We start from the raw sequence: 21,582 nt of genomic DNA on the forward strand, positions 1-21,582 counted from the left end.
TACTTTCTTCTAACAGGATTTGGGGAAATTTCCTAATCTAGACATTTGGAAAACACAGGAGATTTCTGTCAACTTGCCAATGTTGACGTCTGTCTCCAAACAAATTACTCCGTTTTATCAGCAATCTTGGAGAAATTTCACTAATGTCACTGCCTGACTATATTTTAATGGTTTTTAATTGCCTCCAAACGTAACACCGTTTTCTCTGAAGTTCTCATTAAGTCCAGCTGACATTAAAATTTCTGGAATAGTCCTTCTGGTTATAGGATCTGTGCACATTTTAAAATAACATTATTTCACCTTATAGTGCAGCAGGAGTGGCTTTATTAAAGAAAAAAAAAATAGCCACTGAAAAATTCAACATGGCGGCCATTTTTCAAGATGGAAAATACATTTTTGCACTAAAATCACCAATTAGATTACTGTGTTTGGTGTCAAATCATAGCCAACATATTTTAAACCATACAGATTATACATATATTTTCTTGATCTTGTTTTCCTCTTTCTGGTGGACATTTTTCAAAATGGTTGTAATTGAGAACTTTGGACCAAAACTGGCAGTAGTTATTGCCAGGGGTGAGAACAGCTAACCAAAAAGTTAAGTTCTCTAACCACAAGTTCACTTAAGAGTTTAACTACACAAAGGTTATAGAAAATTGCTATTTAAAAATAGCATGTGTGAATTTTTAAATACATAAAAATGTGCGCATGCTAACTCTAAATTGAAATATATATGAAAAATATATGAAAAAATTAGCACAAGCTAATGCTAAACCACTAAACACATCAAAATATTTTGCTCTGCTAATGCTATATTGCTACATTTCATACATAAATACAAGCTAATGCTAGTCCACAAAAACAAAACTTAGCAGAAGCTAACATCAACCATTAAGACAATTGTTTCTGTCACATCTTCATCGCTAACAGCTAGTTCTGTTTCACTCTTTGTCTGATTTTGCTTCATATAATCATTTTAAATTTAGGATGACTGAAATCGAAAACATATGATGTGATAAAGTTCATCCAAGTGGTGAAAATGGATCACATTTTATGGCAATAACTGGTTTTAAAGCCTCAACAGCGGCGGCCATCTTGAGAAATGGCCATCATCCTGAAGGTGAAGTGGCTCATGGGAAATTTAAAAGAAATTTAACAGAAATATTCATGCTTGTATCCACAGTTGTAGTATTTTACAAATGTGCTGCATTGTAATTGGTCAGGAAAAGCTTTTGTGGTAGTTGCAAAACTTTGGCCCAACATTTAACAAAGACAAAAGTGTAATCTGAAGAAAAGAAAACCTATAATGGGGAATCATTAATAAAGGACCGTAGATTAAACATTTAGTAAACTTTTCTCTTCTTTTTAATCTTTAAACGTGGTTATTGAAGGGCAGACTGGCACACACACAGCTGACACCACATATTTACATTTACATGCTGAAAATGTAGATGATTTCTTGAGATTCTGTTATTTTTCCTTTGTGAAAACATGACGGTTTAATAAAGGTGTTTTACACTTTTTATATCCACTGTACGTGTGAAAAGACGTAGTAACGTATGAGCTTGTTTTGTTATCAGTTTTGCTGAGTGCGCTCCAGCAAAATGAAACATTTATCACCATGTTAAGCTAAATATAAAATACATATATCTTAGACTTCATGAATGAAATTATCTAAATATAGATTACTATCATTATTAATTTTTGTTGCTGGAAATATTTTTTGCTTGTTTTTTTTCAGGATTAAACATATGAACCATAAAATGATTTTGTAGCCTTTGTTGCACTAATTTACATCCTCTATTTTTATTTCCTGTTTCCAGTTTTAACTACAAAATTAATGTTCTTGTCAGTCTGAGCTGCTTGTTTTTACTACACTGTGTTTGTGCAAACATAACTAAAGAACATAAAAAAACCAACATTTTAGTAAACTTGAAAATTGTTGTATTAATTAGAAGAAGGAAAAGTCGGTCTGAAATTAAAAACGTTCATTTTGGAGAATCAGAAATAATGATATGAATTAGAAGTTATTGGATATAAGCATCGTAAAAAAAACTCACATGTGCCTGCCATTAATGTGCCAATATTTTCCAACATTTAGTTTTTACTTTCCTCTTTTTAAGTTTCTGCTACAAACCAGCGCAGTGTGAAAACTGTTTGTACATATGATCATTTTTCATTTGTAAAATTTCATTTATGGAATCATTAAACATTCACTGGTTTTCTTTGTCTATATATGTTTTTGTATATTGAACTTTGCCATCGTTTTTAAAAAATGTTCTTCACTGCAGGAGTTCAAGTTTCACGTCACTTTCCTTTATTAAGGTGGACTGCAGCGCCCCCTGTTGGTTCAGTAGGAGACTGCTCACTTTGCGCCCACTGATCTGTTAACATTAAATTAAGTCCTAAAGTAGAGTTGCTGCTCCGCATTTCACAATATTAACAAGCCAGTTTCTTTCTTTCTTTTCTTAAAAATATACAGTTAACTTTATGCAGCCACCAGGTTAAAAACAAACATTGTAAATATGTTTTCTTGTTTTATTTTAAAGTGATTTCTTTTCAAGTTTAGTTTTGCTTCAGTCTTTTATATTAAGCCATAACTGCTGTGGAAACACAAAGAACGGACATTATTTAATAAATCTGACCTTAAAACTACTAAATGCCTTAAATCAGAATTATATAGGTGAACAAAATGACATGAAAGAAGTCGTTTATGTTGATCAGCTTTTATAACCCGAAAGCAGATGAATACAGAATAGTTTTTTAAATCAAAGTGCATAAGAAATGTTATATTTAAATGCTCTATACATTACATTTTTTCATTCTGCATAGATAATTTACTTGCAAGGCATTTATAATGTACAAAAAAGCCCCATGTGATCTGGTTTTTACGTTCACCTGCAGTCAGACAGTGAGATGTGCTCAGTCAAAGTGAAAGCTCTTATCAGCCCTTTGACAGATATAGGAGGAGGAAACTGTGGGTTGAAGGTAAAAAGTGTTTGCTGTCACATGCAGCGATGAGCTAAAACGGTTAAATCTGCAGCTCAGAGTTTCAACTGAAACAAAACGCAGAAGTTTAACATTTATACAGAAAGACGTTTCAGCAAAGGTTAAATTATTTTTACATTCACTTTTATACAGACAAACAACATGTGGGGGTGAAATGAATGTTTCCGCTGCGGTGATTATAAATGCTGCACTACTACAGAGTTTAAATATAAATAGTTAAAGTTTTATCTTCTCACCGCTCCATGTTTTTCACATTTTCCTACATTACAAACCAAAACGCTATTTTAGTGCTATTTCATGTGACAGATTAACACAAAGTAGATCATTATTGGAAAATGGAAGTAAAATTACAAACGGCAAAAACACTAACCCTGATCACAGCAGAGAGGTGGTGGCAGCATCATGCTGTGGTGTTGCTTTTCCATAGCAGGAGTCAGAGTTAATGACAAAATGGATGGAAATCCTGAAATAAAACCTTTTGATATGTTTTGGTCAATCACATAAAATTCAAGTTAAATATTTTTACATTTACGGTAGAAGGCTGCCAAAATGTGGAAAAGTCCAAGGGTGGAAAACTGTTTCAGAGCGCTGCATATTAAAATAAGTTAATTTAATTTAACTTTAGCTTCTTTACTCTGTAGATGTGATGAAAGTGCAAATAATTTTAAAGATAAATATCTTTTAGAAATGCCCCAGTAATTTTTCTTTGCACGTTACATTTTTGTCACATTTGAGTTTCCATCCAAATTTATAAAACCGCAGGATCCTCAGAGAGTCAAAGCTGAACGTAGTTAAAAACCCCTCCTGTCATTAATGCACACCATTCTTCTTCTTCTGAATGTCAGGATGTTGTTTTCGTCTTTGCATGTGCTCATGCGTGTGTTTACACGTCCTGCTGATGATGATGATGTCGTCGCGGCGCCATGATCAGACGTCTGGCCAGGTGGAAGCAGGCGGCTGTCAGTTCCCTTCTTTGGCCCTAAGATTCAAACGGACCAAATTAAAGGAGGACAAGCCAAGTTTATTTACAGAGCAGTTTTCAGCAACAAGGTAGTTCAAAGTGCTTCACATGATTAGAAACAACACAGTAAATTATTCTGTTGAGAACAGCAAACATTTTCTCTAAATTATCACGAATCATTGTTATCAAATATTAGAATTAAGACCAGGATTAATTATGTTCAAGTTACTACTACTTGAAAGGAACCCTATGAACAAGTCAGATTTTAGTCTGGATTTAAAGGAAGTCAGTGTTTCGGCTGATTTTCAGTTTTCTGGAAGTTTGTTCCAGATTTGTGGTGCATAGAAGCTGAATGCTGCTTCTTCCTGTTTGGTTCTGGTTCTGCTCTGCATCCCCAGAACCTGAGAGGTCTAGTAAGTTGATACACTTCAAAAACACCAAATTTTACCAAGTAATTTTGATCTAAGTTGTAGTAATTCCTCAATATTAAAAAGTTCTAGTTCCACTGGCAGATTCCTTACTATAATGAGGGAAAATGTCTCGTTAAAAGTGAAACATTGATTTTTTTTTTCACTTGCATGTAAAAATGGTTGCAAACTGATGTGCAATTATACCATTGTGGATCTGTGAAAAGCAGAAGTGGAGCCTCCTGCACAACCAACAAGAATGCAGCAAGTGGTTTCTGAATAGTAAGTCAAACAAAACACTTGTCCTTTCCAGCAGCGTGAAACGGTTAAACCAAACGTGCTGGAGTTCAGCTTGGGTTGCTAGGTAACGGCCTGGACTTTGATGGGGTTGCTAGGTAACGGCTCAATCCCTGTGGAATGTAACTTAACAACTGGGAGGTTTCTAAAATCGACTCCAAAGAGCATTAACTTAGGCTAAGTGGATTCTTTTAAGGTTGTTTTTAGAAGCAGTAAAAACCCAAATGGACGAACAAAAACAAAAAAAATTCAATTTTGCACAATAGATCCCCTTTAAATTTAGTTTAACTGATTCTAAGTAATCTCACCTTTAGTCCAAAAACACAGAAGAAACACACAACATGTACTAATTCAAGATTGGCAAAATAAAAAAAAAAATTGGATAGATATGATTTAAATGAAACGCATCAGGATTTTGGTTGGACAATAATTGATTTTTCATGTTTGTTTTGTCTTGTATTTGTAAAAATTTTAACATTTTCACCTGTTGCTTGTTGCTTGGTAGTAGCTGTTCTCCTCTAAAAGCTCCTCCATGATTTCCTGAAGAGGAAGAGCAGAAGATCCTTTCACTGCAGGCGACTGCACAGCCAGCACAACTACAGCTAAAATAAACTTTATAATACTTGATTTGCTAGGTGTAAATAGAGTTGTTACACATAATAAAACAATAATACCAGTTTACAGCTGAAAAATTAGAGCACTCAGTCAATGTGTTTCTGATTTATTTGCTTTTTTGGGCCATTTTGGGAACTTCAGTCCAACTATTATAACTGCTTGGAGTAAAGGAAAGTTAGAGTCAACTTACAACTTAGTTTTTAAGTTTAGGACAAGAGACTATGTAGACTTTTACCTGACATAGTTGTATCAATCCATCAAGTTTGTTTGTATAGCACATTTCAGCAACAAGGCAGTTCAAAGAGCTTTACATCATGAAAACACGAAAATAAACAGTTATAAAAACAACATACAGGCACCAACCTGAGAAAACCAGTAGCAAACATTACATTTTGTTTGTACATTTTCAGTCTAGATTTAAAGGCACTTTCAGCTGTTTTGCAGTTTTCTGGAAGTTTGTTCCAGATCTGTGGAGTATAGAAGCTGAATGCTGCTTCTCCATGTTTGGTTTTTGTTCTTTAATGTGTTGTGGTGCTAAGCCATTCAGTAACCAGTCAGCAGAACCGTCAAGGTTTTGATAAAAGAAACAAAAAGTTAAATTAAGTCTAAAAAATAAACAAACTTCACCATTACTCTGGAGAAACTGACCTGCATCTGCTGATATGTAACTCCATCTCTGAGACTCTCATCACCTGCCACAATAAACAAGGCAATTAACTTTTTAATAAACTTCAGAACAATTGAAAAAAATCTATTTTGAAAACATAAAGAGATAAAATCTGGCTGAGACAGAAACGGATCTGTTTGTTTTGGATTCCTGCAGGAGTGACTCTGTTTTATTGCAGGGGGATGAATCTACCTGAAGTGTCTGCAGTGAGGCGTTCCCCTCGGAGGAGCTGCACCACATGCTGCCAGTCCAAACTGGTTGAGTTCATCTCCACCAGTTCTGATGAAGCCTGGACCAGCTGAGGCCCAAAAAGAACAACACACATCCAGTAAAACTCAAGCATCGTCAAGGTAAGTTTTCAAACTTTTCCAGCACTGCAGTTTCAATTCACTATTAGATAATATAAGTCATTACTGTTATAAATAATATCTTGTAATGTTATTCTACATTCTATTGTAGATGTAAAGTAAAATATATTATTTTATGTTTTGAAATGCCTCCCAAACATCTGACTGCTCTGACAACAAAACTAAATTATCATTTCCCTCAATTTAAATAACGTCACCGTATAAAATATAAAAACTTTTATTTCAATTACACAGATGAATCTAAGATATTAGGAATGGTAAATATTGATTATATTGAAACAATCCAAACAAATTGTGTTAAGGTAGAAATCCTTCCTGCTCAAATTTAAATTTACACACAATATACAAAAGAAGTTACTAAAAAATCTCAAAAGAATGTTCTCGCTACGTCTTCTGGTATTTAGCAAATCTAAACAATTTTGGTAATTTTAACTAACCTAAAACAATAAAAGTTTAGTTTGATTTAACTTTAAGCTGCAGTGAGTAAAATGTTTGCATGTCTTTTATTAGGTGCCTGAAAATATCTGGTTTCAACTGTAAAATAACGTTTTTTATAACCAAACGTTCGATTGCACTTTATTACAAAACTGTGCAGTTTGAATATCAAGCACTTTCAATGACTTTCCAAAAACTCTTAAACACCTACTTGAAGCATTCTCAAGGATTTCAAGCATTCTCAAGGATTTCAAGCATCCATACAAGCCCTGATTCTTAGTTTGGTAATTTGCTTCAGATAAAACTGATAAAAACTGAGTTACTTTAGGGATATAGTGTTTTATTTTCATATAATTAAAATTTTACTGATTTGTGCAGGAAATTTTAACAACATCCAAAGAAAAACAGGCCCAGTTCCAAATATATAAATTAAAATTCAAGCGGGTTATGAAGCGCTTCTTCAGCCTACTCAACGTATTGTAAAGTTCATGTATTATTAACAGCTGCTCAGTAAAATAACTTGTTTTGTTTGAGTGCTGCTCGGTGGAAACAAAAGCTTTCTGACCTTTCTGAGCTCCACTTTTAGGTTGTACGGATCACTGCCGAGGTGGAAGAGAGACTTTTTGAATCGTTCAACAAGTCGCCGTTTGATGTTGTAGTTCGGAGCTGGAGGAAGCTGGAAATTAATCACATCCGGAAAAATGTTGAAACTGCTGCCGGAAAATAATGTCAGGACAAACATGGATTTAAAGAAAGCATATGTATAATTTATTTGACTCAAGCTCTTGATTTTTAAGTTATTTTTTTATTTATTTTAAAATTAAAAAAATATATATATATATTTTAAAAAATTTATTAATTTTTTAAATATAAAAATGTAAAAAAAAAAACAACTTAAAAAAATGCCTATGTAAAAATAAATGTAAAAGTGTTTCAATTTAAAAATAAGATTTAAAAAAAAATGTTTTTTCATTTTTATTTTAAAAATAAAAAATATATATTTTAAAATTAATTCTATTTATTTAAAAAAAATAAATAAATAATAATTACAAAAAATTTAAATAAAAGGAAATAAAAAAATGAATACAAATTTATTGTAAAACAAAAATCACTTTTAGAATAAATTATATTTATTTTAATAAATAAAATAAAAACTTTTTAAATAAGAACACATTTTAAAAATAAAATTTACTTAAAATAAATAAACATTTTATTTTTTAAAATAAACTTAAAAATGACAGTACTTGAGTGATGAAGATGATTTTGTGCAGCTGAACCAGCAGCCGTTGGATGGGATCGTCGATCTGCCGCAGTTTCCTCTGAGAGACACAGATCCCTACAGACCCTGAGGCGAGAAGAAAACAATTCATCCTGGCTGAGAAAATTCACATTTTATATCAGAGAGGTCACACAACGTGTAAAATGTGTGCATTGAAGACGGCTTCTCTATTTTGTGTCATAACGTTATTGAAAAGCAGATGTTGAAATGGTACCTGGTGTTGATTTTATCTTGGAAGCAGTAAAATCCCCACTGAGAAAAAGAGGAAGTGAGAGAAGCAGTTCAGCAGATTAATATCGACACCAGTTCCTCTCTGACCAGAGGAGGCCGGGGTGGAAATGTAAATTAATGTTAAAAAAATATGTGTCTGTTTTCACCTACCAGGCCACAATCTGATCCGGTGTGGCACAAAGCACGGGCTCCAAGTCTGGAGCTGAACATAAAACAAAGGTTGTTAAATAAAATCCACATGAACTCAACCAAAGAGCCAAATGTTAACTCAAAAATAAAGACGATAAATGTCTCCTTCACCCCACATCAGTGGTGTCCAAACTTAAATCGTTAAATTGAAAGAACATGGGTCACAACATTTTTATATTTAAAAAAAAAAAAGTTTTTGTGCCTTTTTCCATTTGATCTGTTCAATAATAAACTAAAGAATATTTCATTGAGATAAACAAAATAGTCTGATTTTTGTAGAATATTTTTAGAAACAGTTAACCCATTAAACAGTTAAAATATCAATAAATAACTGTTTGTTTCAGCATTCAGTAAGAGATTCTTAAAATTAAGTAACACTTCTTTTCACACTGATCGGTCTGCGCAGGGTTTTGTGATTGTTTTTGTGGTATTTTTGCAATCAAAATCACAGATTTTGTTGTGCTAATTTAGAAATATGTGTAAGGAATTTTTGTGATATTTGTGCAAATGTATGATGTTAAATGTGACTTTTTATTATCTGCCATATTGATCAATGGCTATAACTTGACATGAAGTAAGACTGAGGCAGCAGTCACTTTTTATGGTCAATTTTGAGAAAAATTTGCAGTAAAAATCTGAAAAAAAGTGATTTTTTGTGAATTTTGTGAAAAACTGGAGGGACTTATTGATGTAATTTGAAGTCTAGAGGGCCACATAAAAAGCTGCGGAGGCCACATTTGGCCCTCGGCCCTCGAGTTTGATGCATGTGCTCCAGATCTTGCTGAGACATTAGTCGTCTAATCCTGGAAATGTTGTTCAGGTGATAGAAGGCCGACTTTGTAACCGTCTCTATGTGGCTCGCTCTGAAGGTTCAGGTCAGAGTTCATCACTACTCCCAGATTTCCCAGTTACATCTAATCTGTGTTTGTGCTTCACCTTGCCAGTTTGCCCGCATGGCGTCACCAGAACTGCAGACTGCAGAGGAGCTCGGAGCCACACATTCAGTCTCTGTCAGCCGCCTTTCCTGCATTAAAAAATTATATAAACGCTGGAGCGCTACACAAAGCAAAGTGTTCAAAAACCCTAGAGTCCAGGTTTACCATGTCTGAGTGGCAGAAGTTATTCCTGCTCTGTTGCTTTTCCAAAAAATACTTCTGTGTTCGTCTCCTGTCTTTATCAGCCCTGCGCTGCAGTGCATTCTGGGAGATGTAGAGTCCGTCCATCAGCTTCATCATGAGGTCAGAGATCCTGGAGCTGACGGCTACGATGTCCGGCCGTTGCTCTGGGTCCGAACTCAAACACCTGACGGATTAGCAGATAAAATACTGAAATGCTAATCCAAATTAGCAGCAACATGTCAAGGTCTGCGCTGAAGTCTCACCATCGGATCATATCTGTGAGTCTGTCTGAAAACGCTCCCTCTTCAACCGGCTCATAGACTCCTTCAACGATCTGTCAGTTCAGAACAAGAGCAAAACATAAGTCTGAGGGAATAAATATGAGGTAAATTCATTTGGTCTGTTTGTGTTACCATGCTGGCCAGTGACAACATGTTGCTGCTGTAGAACGGTGGTTGTAAAGTTGCCATCTGGTACAAGATGCAGCCCAAAGCCCAGATGTCGGCTTTATCCCCATACGGCTTGTTCTGCACCACCTCTGGACTGTCAACAACACATGAGCACAAACTCAGAAAAGATACTTCCTAGCTAAAAATCTCATTTTAAATCACTAGAGGCTCTTCAGGTTTCCAGACAGAGTTTACTAAAAGATACTAAAAGATTCTCACTATTAAAGGTGACCTGTTGTACTTCCTCTAACACAGTGGTTCCCAAAGTGTGGGGCACCCACTCAGGGGGGCCGCAGTGCCATTGCAGGGGGGCCGCGGGAAGCGGTATGGATGAATGAAAAAAAACAAAAAGCAGTTACACAAAAGTGTTTCACTGTAAAGATGGTTTGTAGTTTTGTTGCAACCTGAAGTGTGAAATAAACTTCAGTGGAGTTTGAAAACAAAATATGTGTTTAGGTTTATGTCTGGCTGAACGATGTGTGCGCCCAGTTTATTTTTTTTTTCTTTTTGGGGGGATTTTATTGTAATCCATAGGGGGCACAGAAAATCTTTTGGTACCACTGGGGGGGCCCAGAAGAAAACCTTTGGGAACCACTGGTCTAACAGGTGACTTTAGGTCTGTACAAAACATGTTCTTTACATTTTTATGCACAAAATCATTTTCAGATAACGAGATTTTAATTTGGTTAGTTCTTGCCGTTATGATCTCCTTTCAGAATGAGCTGTTTTAAGGCGTCATATCATTTTAAATCCAAATAAGCCGCTGCTGACCACGCCCCCAAACTCTACTTTAACACTCACGAAAATGGCTGCAAGCAGATGCACAATTATACAACTAGACATTTTTGAAAAACAAAAGTAGAGCCTCCTGCACAACCAACAAGAATGTAGCAAGTGGTGTCTGGTTGGTAAGTTAACAAATCACTTATCTTTTCCAGCAGTGCATACAGCAGTAAAACCAGCTGACCAAATATGCTGGAGCTACGCCTGTGTTCTTACGTAACCGGCAGAGCTCCACTGGGGTTGCTAGGTAACAGCCTGGACTTAGAAAGGGCTGCTAGGTAACGGCTCATTTTCCAGACACCAAAAGGTATCAACTTAATATTTTTTAAAAACACAGCTGGGTGTTTTATTTAAAGTGTTTGGGCTGTTTCTAAAAGCAGTTGAGATCCAAATACAAAAATGTGAAATTTCATAATGGGTTCCTTTTAACATCTTCACTTAATAAATGTTTCCAGAGGTCATTGAAGGTCAACCAGCTACCTCACGTTTACAAAGTCAAACAAATTTGACTTTGTAAACGTGAATTAAATGCAAATGTCAATAAACTGTGCTGGACAAACCAGCACCAACGTAACGCAATTCATTCATATCAATTTTATTCTCTGATGTCCTTTAGAAACTTTCTTTTACATTTCAAAAATGATAACACAAATTAAAATTTTCCCCACCCATAGTTGATTGACAACATTTTGTAAATGTGGACTGGCTGGTTGACCTTTGATGATTTTTGGAAACATTTATAAATATCTTCAAAATGATGGCAGTACAAACACAAACGTTTGGCACCAATTTTGTTTAATTGGTGCCAAACACGTTGGTAGAAAGAGGGGCGATATTCCAGATTAAACTGCTAATATTGAACACATTGAGACAGTAAAATTACTATATTTATCCTCCATAATCTACCATCAGCAGCAGCAGCAGCAGATCCATTTTGACTGAAATTTGCTGAATCTTTTGGTTAAAGTTTCTCACCATGAGTAAAGGATGGTGCCGACCACTGATGTCAGCTCACTGTTCTCCTGTTTCTGCTTGGCGAGCCCAAAGTCAGCTTCAAGCAGAGGGAAATATGAAGGTTTAACCCTCCGAACAAGAGAGAACAGGAAGGAGGAAGTGGCGCCTGTTCAGACTCACTGATGGTGACTTTATTGTTCTCTCCCAGCATGATGTTACTGGGTGAAAGGTCACGGTGAACTATCCTCTTCTCCTTGTGCAGGTACCTCAACGCCAGGCACATCTGAGAGAAAACCAAACAGATTCAAAAATTTCATCTGAGATTAGGATAATTCTGTAATTTTATTATTTTAATTTTCTTCCTAATACTCTTTCGACCATCTGTAACTTATCCTCTCATTCCCAAATTTTGCTTTTTCCAATTAATATGGTTTCTTCCCTCCTGGTCTCCTTGAACTGAGTTTTCTTCTACCTAACCAGTGAAGCCTTCCAGATCTTCATGGATGCGTTTCTCAGTATGTAACTAAAACGGTAAATTGAAAAGTTTTACCTGGATGAAAATGTTCCAGATTCTGTCTTCAGTGAATTTTTGTTGCTTGTCCCTCAGAGAGTTGAAATGTTCAGCCAGTGGCACGCCTTCGATCAGCTCCATTACGATGTAAAGCTTGTCGTCTACAAGCAGAGAGCATGTTTGGCTTTTTTCAACGGTTTGAATTAAAACAATCCCCAATGTGTGAAAATGGGAGGTACTGTGATCACCTTCCAAAAATGTCTTGTAATATTTAACTATGTTGGGGTGTGTCATCTAGAAAAAGGGAAGAAATAAATTATGGCCACATATTAAATAAATATATGCAGAAATGTTGAGCAGGATGGGAGCTGTGCCTGTTCTCTGATGACTGTAAGCTCAAAGATGATCTTTTCCACGTTGCTGTCTCTGGACTTCTTGTCTTTGCCAAACACCGGGTTGTGCAGGTTCACCTCCTTCAGAGCCAGGAAGTTCTGACCGGTCTGCTTTTGGACCTGTCAATAAGAGTGTATGAGCTGAAATTGAACATAAACAGAACATTATGTTAGTTTTCTGCATGTTTGTTTTACTTTAAAGACACTTCCAAATGCTCCAGAGCCCAGGTGATCCAATATGGAGTAGCCACCGATTACTCTGAGCGGCGGTCGGTTCTGGTTCAGGGACTCAATATTCTCTCTCAGACAACTCAGTTCCTCTTCCTCCATTAAAATAAAAATAAAAATACATTTATTATTTTACCAGGTTTGAAAAATGAATGAGAAAAGTTATATTTTATGTATTAAAAGGTAATAAAATCCAATTCCAGTACAACAAACTAATATTTCTCTGTCTTACAGTGTAGAGCGACACTTTGGTTTGTAGCTCCTCGTAAGCTGTGAGGTCTCTGACATAATGTCCAACGTCAATAAACGACTCAAAGAGGTCTGTGGGAAAGAGCCTGAGAGGAATGAAAGGTTACAGAACAGCTGGGGTCATCCATCTCTGGTAAATATCAAATTTAAAGAAGAGGTTTGAAGATTTTAATAAGGTTTTTCCCATGTAGAGGCTTAAAAGGCTGATAACACAAACAGTGCAGCAAAATATACAAAAAAAATAAATTCAAACTTGCATTGTAGAAAAATAAAACTGGATTAGTAATAAAAAATAAAATATTTTACTGATACATAATCAGTAACATACTAAAAAAACATGCTTCAAACAGAGCAGATGTCTGCATAAGAAACAAAAAAAAAAAGAAAAAAAAATCATCAGGATTAAAGTTTTATGTTTAAAACCCAAAAGTAAAGTTCACCAGAAACAGAAAATAACATTTGAAACAAAGAAACCAAAATGCAAAATGAAAGCCTGAAAACAAAACTTGACTATGAAGGTCACAGAGGCATTACCTTTTAAAAATAAACCTGTTTCTTTCAGGGCTGAAGAGAAATCGCAGCGCTCGGAAAGCGTAGCACTGCCAAAACAAAATATTAACATTTAATTTACTGAACAACAAACCTGCAGCTGCAGTACTCCTTACTTTGATATGAAGCTGATACCTGTAAAGACGTGACCTTCGGTCCAGAACCTTTTAGCAAAATTAGGTTTGCAATTATGTAGATACCATTTTCCTAATAAAAGAAAAGTACAGTTTATTGAGGCAAAGCTTAAATTAATGTTGTGCTTTATAACTAAGAGCTGTTTACTTGTACGATGTGGTGAGCAGACGTGTCGTCCAGACTCAGCTCAGTCAGAGCTGTACAGCACGCTGAAACAAGAACCAAAAACAAACCCAGATTGCTTAATAAAACTCCGACAGCGACACTTACAATCACAGGACATGTGCAGACATGTGCAGATGTGAGCATCTTTGAACACAAATAATGTTTTTGAACATTATTTAAAATGTAGAACCGTTCTGTAAAACTCTTGATCCAGTCTAAACGTCTCAGGAAATATCTGTTTACATTCTCAGCTCCTGATAAGATTTCTCTCTCCTGATTATCCTTACAGTACCGTAGCGAGCAAGAGCAAACATTTTACATGATTTTCACATTATTTTCTGCCCACTGCTGTCCTTGGTGAATTTTAACACGATGGTAGAGCGTATTTTCTGCACAGAGTGAATGCTAACCGGACTGCAGAGCCACAGCATTCTGCAGCTCCTCATGTGGTCCAAACTCCTCGGCGGCGCTGCTGGGAGCGGGAAGCATCTCCGTGCTGGAGCGGTCAGAGGAGTGCTGCCTGTCATTAAGAGAGTTATTTTACCACCAAGATAAAAACAAACAAACTTAATTACACTACTTAAGGCTTCAGCTTTAACAAATAGACAATCAGTAACATGTTTTCCAATTCTAGCAGCCATTTTAAGTTGTAGTCCAATATTTTCCAGTGTTTTACGTTTGGTATTATTGGTAATATTTCTAGTTTTTATGTATTACTTTATCAATTATTTAAAAAGTTTTTGAAGAAAATCATCTTTTACTGCAGTAGCATAATCTTGGACTGAATATTCTCTAGAAAATATAACCTTTAATTTGATTAATCAGAATAAAAAAACTAAAACAGTTTGAACATGTCTTTAGTAACAGATATTTGTTTATCTTTACAGGTTGGGAAAGGGCTGTAAATACCTGCTTACTTAAAGGTGACCTGGTGTCATGATGTGTGAGTTTGAGGAAGGAATAAAATGCAGACAGGAGCAGGTAAATGACAAAAAAAAACTTGCATAGGAGCACAGGGAGCCAGAGCAGAACAAAAACCATGAAGTCAAGAAAAATGCCATGGGAAGAATTAGGGGGAAAATAACCAGAGGGGCTAGTGATGAGTGTGAGGAAGAGAAGGGGTTAAATACTGTGAGGATGAATGCTGGAACAAAAAACCTGAGCTGACGAGCTAACAGGTTGCAGGTGTGAGGGGAGAAAGAGAGAAAATGACACAGGGGGCGAGGGAGAGGACATAAGGACTAGGAAATTAATCTAAAACTAAAGAATAACATAATTAAACTAGAGCAACAAGGAATAACTAGACACAAGAAATAAATATACTACATGTGAATCACTGAGTCTGATTAAATCAAACAAAGAGACAAAGGAACACAGAATAACCAAACATTGAAAACAACTCAATACATAGCACCTATTGTTGTTCCTTGAACAGGTTAGGATAGGTGTACAATTTTTACAAACTTTGTTTTGCACAAATTCATTTTTAGATAAGATTTCAGTTCTGCTCAGTTCTGCCTATTTTGAAATCATTTCATTATAAGCTGTTTTAGGGCCTCCTGTCACTTTAAATCCAAATAAACTGCTGGCCACGTCTCCCAACTCAACATTTACACTCACACGTGAAAATGGCTGCAATCAGTTGTACAACTGTAGATCATTGAAAAATAGAAGTGAAGCCTCCTGCACAACCAACAAGAATGCAGCAAGTGGTTCCTGGATGGAAAGTTAACAACAAAACTCTTGTCTTTTCCAGAAGCCATTGTACAACACATGAAGCGGTAAAACCAGCTGACCAAATGTGCTGGAAATTTTCTTGGGTTGTTAGGTAACGGCGCAGCGCCTACTGATTTGTGACATTACATCCCAAAGGTTTTTGAAATGGCTTATTCTCCACAGACAAAAAAAACTTTAATTTAGAGCCAAAAAATGGCTGGGTGTTTTTTTTTTTTTTTTTGCACTTGAGCTGTTTTTGGAAGTTGTATAAACCCAAATGGAAGTACAAAAACATGCAAAATGTGAATTTTGTCTAATATTTTCCTTTTAAACTTGACCATATCTACAGTCAGGGTAATAATTAAATTTAAGATACTGTGAAAAACGAGGCTAGACAAGGACCTGTGATTATCTGTCCTCACACAGTGAGAAGGACGGTAAAGTTAAAGTCAGGAGCTCACTGCCATCAAACAGCAGCAAAGAGTGAGATCACTGAATCTCCATAGAAGCCATTTCATGCTATCCGTGGCATGTACACGCTATCTGGTCGTGGCCGTGACGGCAGGAAAATGCTTTTTACATTGTTTTACCACAGCCATAAACATGTGGAGTTTGCTAAATACTTCTGGGACTTTAATTGGAATACTGAGGGCTGGTTAGACCAAACCACACTTTAAGCAACAGACATTCCAGGATAAAACAGAATAGAAAATAGATCATAAATGTCCCTCACTGACCCACAGTGGGAAAATTCAGACGTCACAGCAGCAAGTTAAGGTAAGAGGGGGCATAAAAACTCACTCAAACGTAAAAAATATAAAAACAAGAATAAGGTGCAAAACAGTAAGGATAAATTTAGAACACGAGAAAATGATGTGCAGTTATCAAAGAGGACTTATTGCCCAAAATTCACATTTTACACATTTTGTGCTTCCATTTGGGTCTCTACTGCTTCTGTAAACAACCCAAGCACTTAACAAAAAACACACAGTCATTTTTGGGGAATAAGTTAATGTTTTTTGGTGTCTGGAAAATTAGCTGTTTCAAAAATCTCCTGTTAAGTTACTTTCCATGTGGGCATTGTGCCCTTCCCAAGTAACCCCAGTGAAGCCCAGCCCGTTACCTAGCAACCCATACTGAGCTCCAGCACGTTTGGTCAGCTGGTTTTACCGTTGTGTGCGCTGTAAAATGGCTGCTAGAAAAGACAATAACTTTATTGCTTATTTACCGTTTACAAACCACTTGCTGTGTACTTGTTGGTTGTGCAGGAGGCTCTACTCCTGCTTTTCAAAGATGTACAGTTGTATAACTGCACATCTGTTGGCAGCCATTTTTACATGTGAGGGTAAACGTTGAGTTGGGAGGCGTGGCCAGCAGCAGCTTAATTGGATTTAAAGTGACAGGAAATGTTTAAAAGATGCGCATGTTCATGAAAAACAACAACAACAAACAGACTATTTACACAAAGTTAAGAAGTATTGTTTTCTTGTCAACAGTAAGACCCACACAGGGTGTTTGTGTTTAATTCTTCTAGATTTAATACAGATAGTACTGTACTTCATGAAAGAAAAACAGCATAGAGTAAGCGTAGTACGTGTTGATATTCCTTACATTAGTTTTTCTGCTGCAAACCAAAATGTAAAGAAAACGTTCCGTGGTTCCAACAATAACCTTTCGCTGTAATTGTCCAAACTTAAACACAAAAGATCACAGTAAAATCCATCTTACAAACTTGTAAGACTTACACGTTGAGCAGACGGAGGAGCTGCTGCGCGCCCCCCCAGCTCCGGATCTCAGCCCTGGAGTCTGGATCCTCACACAGCTGGACCAGGACCCAGGTGACGCTCCACAGCAGCTTCAGGTTCCTGCTGTGCAGGAGGCTCAGCAGCACCGGTACTCCCTCCAGCTCCTTCAGCTGGACCCTCACATGTTGCACTGAAGACAGGAGCCTCAGCAGCTCAGCACTCAGTCTGCAGGAAACACAACGCTTAACTTCATGTGGATCATGAGGCTGTTAGAGCTTTTATTGGGGCCTGCCATGCAAAGCAATGGCAGGAACCTATTGCTATTCTCCCAAGAAAAGTTTCTTTATTGGGGCCTGCCATGCAAATGGCAGGAACCTATTACTATTGTCGGAGAGAAGTGTCTCTTTATTTATTTTTCTTCCGTAACCGTTAATGCGGCTCATACCGCTGGGTGCACACCTACAAATGAGGTATCAAAACGTGCAGAAAATTCACGCCATGATTGCTATTACTTTTGGTGGGATTTGGGCTTAACGTGGCGACATAATTCGCAAAAAACTACGAAAAAAATCCCATTATAAGTCAATGGGAAAAATCCTAGAAATACCCTATTTTACCCTATTTTTGAGGATTTTCTGTGTCGTCACAAATTCACCTAGAAATGCCATTCAAATTTCATTTTGTAGATACGTCTGTGATCTCTTCGAAAGTGAAGACGGCTCGTCGATACCAGTTACGGTTTGTCCACAATTTGCCTCTAAGCGACCCAAAGTTTCTCATTTTTCTTCAAATTAGAGTGACAGCAGACCTCGGTTCATATCTGGGCACAACATTTCTTTCTCTCATCACTGTAAATGCTCTGAGTGAGGTACAGATATGAATCTCGGGACTATCGCAGAAGACACATTGAACTGTCATACGCTTAAAACGCTTTTCGAATATGTATTACGGTTCCCGAACAAGAAGGATTTGTTTCCAATGCTTTTTTTCAGTAAAGTGTGTTTGCTCAAACACACTTGTGTGTTTGAGCGCTCAGAGCTCAGAGCTCACACCTGCTGAGACCATTATTTGCCATAGCAACGGATCTCAAGAGGCTATTGGCTGCTGGTTAGGACTACGAATACGCATCACTGTAGTTCTATCTATAGTGGAATACTCAGTTGAAACAGAGGAGGACTGAACTGGCCTTTAGAACTGCTATGGGCTGTATATAACTGATTTAACTCAGTAACTGTTACACATGGGATTAGTTTGGAACTTTAAAATTAAGCATACTGAAAATTTCAAAATAAAAGCCTTGAATATTTTACATGACGTAATTGCTCTTTTTGGCCGTATATGACTTTTTCATCCAAAGCACTGTTACACATGGGATTAGTTCGGAACTTTCAAATGGAGCATAATAATAATTTCAAAATAAAAGCCTTGAATATTTTTACATCAACTACTTTTGTTTTGAGCATTATATAACTGATTTAACCCAATGACTATTACACATGGGATTAGTTTGGCCCTTTAAAATGAAGCATACTGAAAATTTCAAAATAAAAGCCTTGAATATTTTTACATCATGTAATTGCTCTTTTTGGCCGTATATGACTTTTTCATCCAAAGCACTGTTACACATGGGATTAGTTCGGAACTTTAAAATGGAGCATAATAATAATTTCAAATTAAAAGCCTTGAATATTGTTACATCAACTACTTGTGTTTTGAGCATTATATAACTGATTTTATCCAATGACTGTTATTCATGGGATTAGGTTGGCCCATTGAAATGAAGCATACTGAAAATTTCAAAATAAAAGCCTTGAATATTTTTACATCATGTAATTGCTCTTTTTTGGCTTTATTTGACTTTTTCATCCAAAGCACTGTTACACATGGTATTAGTTCAGAACTTTAAAATGAAGCGTAATGAAAATTTCAAAATAAAAGCCTTGAATATTTTTAAATCAGGTAATTGCTGTTTTTGGCTTTATGTGACTTTTTCATCCAAAGCACTGTTACACATGGTATTAGTTTGGCCCTTTGAAATGAAGCATACTGAAAATGTCAAAATAAAAGCCTTGAATATTTTTACATGACGTAATTGCTCTTTTTGGCTTTATTTGACTTTTTCATCCAAAGCACTGTTACACGTGGTATTAGTTCGGAACTTTAAAATGAAGCATACTGAAAATTTCAAAATAAAAGCCTTGAATATTTTTACATGACGTAATTGCTCTTTTTGGCTTTATTTGACTTTTTCATCCAAAGCACTGTTACACATGGAATTAGTTTGTCCCTTTGAAATGAAGCATACTGAAAATTTCAAAATAAAAGCCTTGAAGATTTTTACATGACGTAATTGCTCTTTTTGGCTTTATTTGACTTTTTCATCCAAAGCACTCTTACACGTGGTATTAGTTCAGAACTTTAAAATGAAGCATACTGAAAATTTCAAAATAAAAGCCTTGAATATTTTTACATCAGCTACTTGCGTTTTGAGCATTATATAACTATTTTAACCCAAGGACTATTACGCATGGGATTAGTTTGGCCCTTTGAAATGAAGTTTAACAAAACTTCCAAAATAAAAGCCTCGACAACATTTTAAATCGTACCGAACGGTGCGCGTCCGCCTCGCTCGACGTTCTTGCGGTTCTCCGCGTGCCGCTGATCGCGTCGCGGCGTCCTTTGGCGTCGACGCCGATTTCTGGCGTGACGACGCCGGGCCCATGCCCCCCGGGCGCGCCTCGGCAGGCCCCGGCTAAATTTCTTCCGAAATTTTCTAGTTATTATTGGGGCCTGCCATGCAAAGCAATGGCAGGAACCTATTACTCTACACCCAACAAGCGTCTCTTTAATATTATTATAATTCTTTATTTTTCTTCCGTAACCGTTAATGCGGCTCGTACCGCTGGGTGCACACCTACAAATGAGGTATCAAAACGTGCAGAAAATTCACGCCATTGGAGCTATTATTTTTGGTGGGATTTGGGCTTAACGTGGCGACATAATTCGCAAAAAACTGCGAAAAAAACCCCATTATAACTCAATGGGAAAAATCCTAGAAATACCCTATTTTTGAGGATTTGCTGTGTCGTCACAAATTCACCTAGAAATGCCATTCAAATTTCATTTTGTAGATACGTCTGTGATCTCTTCGAAAGTGAAGACGGCTCGTCGATACCAGTTACGGTTTGTCCACAATTTGCCTCTAAGCGACCCAAAGTTTCTCATTTTTGCTCAAGTTAGAGTGCGTTTCTGGCTGCTTAGAGTGAGAGATGAAGACAACTTTTTCAACCCAAATCATTTTTGAAATCGCCATCACGCCCACAAATATCGCACGATTAGTATCAAAATCGGTCCTGACATTGATACGCCTGTCTGCTCCGGTAAAATGTTTTCGAAATTTATCTAGACCGTACGGTTTTCTGTCACGGTGCTTCAGAGCAAAGTCATGCGACAGGATTTTCTGAGGCTGTCTGAGGCTCTCTCCCATGTATTTGAATAGAATTTCAGATCTGGGCACAACATTTCTTTCTCTCATCGCTGTAAATGTTCTGAGTGAGGTACAGATATGAATCTCGGGACTATCGCAGAAGACACATTGAACTGTCATACGCTGCAAACGCTTTTCGAATATGTATTACGGTTCCCGAACAAGAAGGATTTGTTTCCAATGCTTTTTTGTCAGTAAAATGTGTTTGCTCAAACACACAATTGTGTGTTTGAGAGCTCAGCGCTCAGAGCTCACACCTGCTGAGACCATTATTTACCATAGCAACGGAACTCAAGAGGCTATTGGCTGCTGATTTGGACTACAGATACGCATCGCTGTAGTTCTATCTATCCTCAGTTGAAACAGATCAGGACTGAGAACTGGCCTTTAGAACTACCTGCTGCTATGGGCTGTATATAACTGATTGAACTCAGTAACTGTTACACATGGGATTAGTTTGGAACTTTAAAATTAAGCATACTGAAAATTTCAAAATAAAAGCCTTGAATATTTTACATGACGTAATTGCTCTTTTTGGCCGTATATGACTTTTTCATCCAAAGCAATGTTACACATGGGATTAGTTTGGAACTTTAAAATGGAGCATAATAATAATTTCAAAATAAAAGCCTTGAATATTTTA

At 36.6% G+C, this 21,582-nt stretch overlaps 1 protein-coding gene across 1 annotated transcript in view; it reads right to left on the minus strand.

Moving 5' to 3' along the window:
• Positions 1 to 2,730: 2,730 nt before the first annotated feature.
• The window catches only part of nek10 (NIMA related kinase 10), a 31,249-nt gene continuing 12,397 nt past the window's right edge, over positions 2,731 to 21,582 (minus strand). The window contains exons 6-29 of the mRNA XM_023330654.1: positions 17,453 to 17,677; positions 14,402 to 14,511; positions 13,974 to 14,035; positions 13,827 to 13,898; positions 13,677 to 13,741; positions 13,126 to 13,228; positions 12,861 to 12,989; positions 12,648 to 12,785; positions 12,522 to 12,567; positions 12,313 to 12,434; positions 11,943 to 12,045; positions 11,784 to 11,859; positions 9,990 to 10,119; positions 9,840 to 9,910; positions 9,559 to 9,760; positions 9,395 to 9,482; positions 8,420 to 8,471; positions 8,253 to 8,290; positions 8,004 to 8,104; positions 7,325 to 7,435; positions 6,149 to 6,254; positions 5,938 to 5,981; positions 5,159 to 5,214; positions 2,731 to 3,988 (exon numbers count right to left, since the gene is read on the minus strand). Coding sequence (XP_023186422.1) covers positions 3,970 to 3,988; positions 5,159 to 5,214; positions 5,938 to 5,981; positions 6,149 to 6,254; positions 7,325 to 7,435; positions 8,004 to 8,104; positions 8,253 to 8,290; positions 8,420 to 8,471; positions 9,395 to 9,482; positions 9,559 to 9,760; positions 9,840 to 9,910; positions 9,990 to 10,119; positions 11,784 to 11,859; positions 11,943 to 12,045; positions 12,313 to 12,434; positions 12,522 to 12,567; positions 12,648 to 12,785; positions 12,861 to 12,989; positions 13,126 to 13,228; positions 13,677 to 13,741; positions 13,827 to 13,898; positions 13,974 to 14,035; positions 14,402 to 14,511; positions 17,453 to 17,677 — 2,269 coding nt within the window. The 3' untranslated portion in view covers positions 2,731 to 3,969. The remainder of the gene's footprint in view (positions 3,989 to 5,158; positions 5,215 to 5,937; positions 5,982 to 6,148; positions 6,255 to 7,324; positions 7,436 to 8,003; positions 8,105 to 8,252; positions 8,291 to 8,419; positions 8,472 to 9,394; positions 9,483 to 9,558; positions 9,761 to 9,839; positions 9,911 to 9,989; positions 10,120 to 11,783; positions 11,860 to 11,942; positions 12,046 to 12,312; positions 12,435 to 12,521; positions 12,568 to 12,647; positions 12,786 to 12,860; positions 12,990 to 13,125; positions 13,229 to 13,676; positions 13,742 to 13,826; positions 13,899 to 13,973; positions 14,036 to 14,401; positions 14,512 to 17,452; positions 17,678 to 21,582) is intronic.

Source organism: Xiphophorus maculatus, chromosome 3 (genome assembly GCF_002775205.1).
Source record: "Xiphophorus maculatus strain JP 163 A chromosome 3, X_maculatus-5.0-male, whole genome shotgun sequence".
Lineage (NCBI taxonomy): Eukaryota > Metazoa > Chordata > Actinopteri > Cyprinodontiformes > Poeciliidae > Xiphophorus > Xiphophorus maculatus.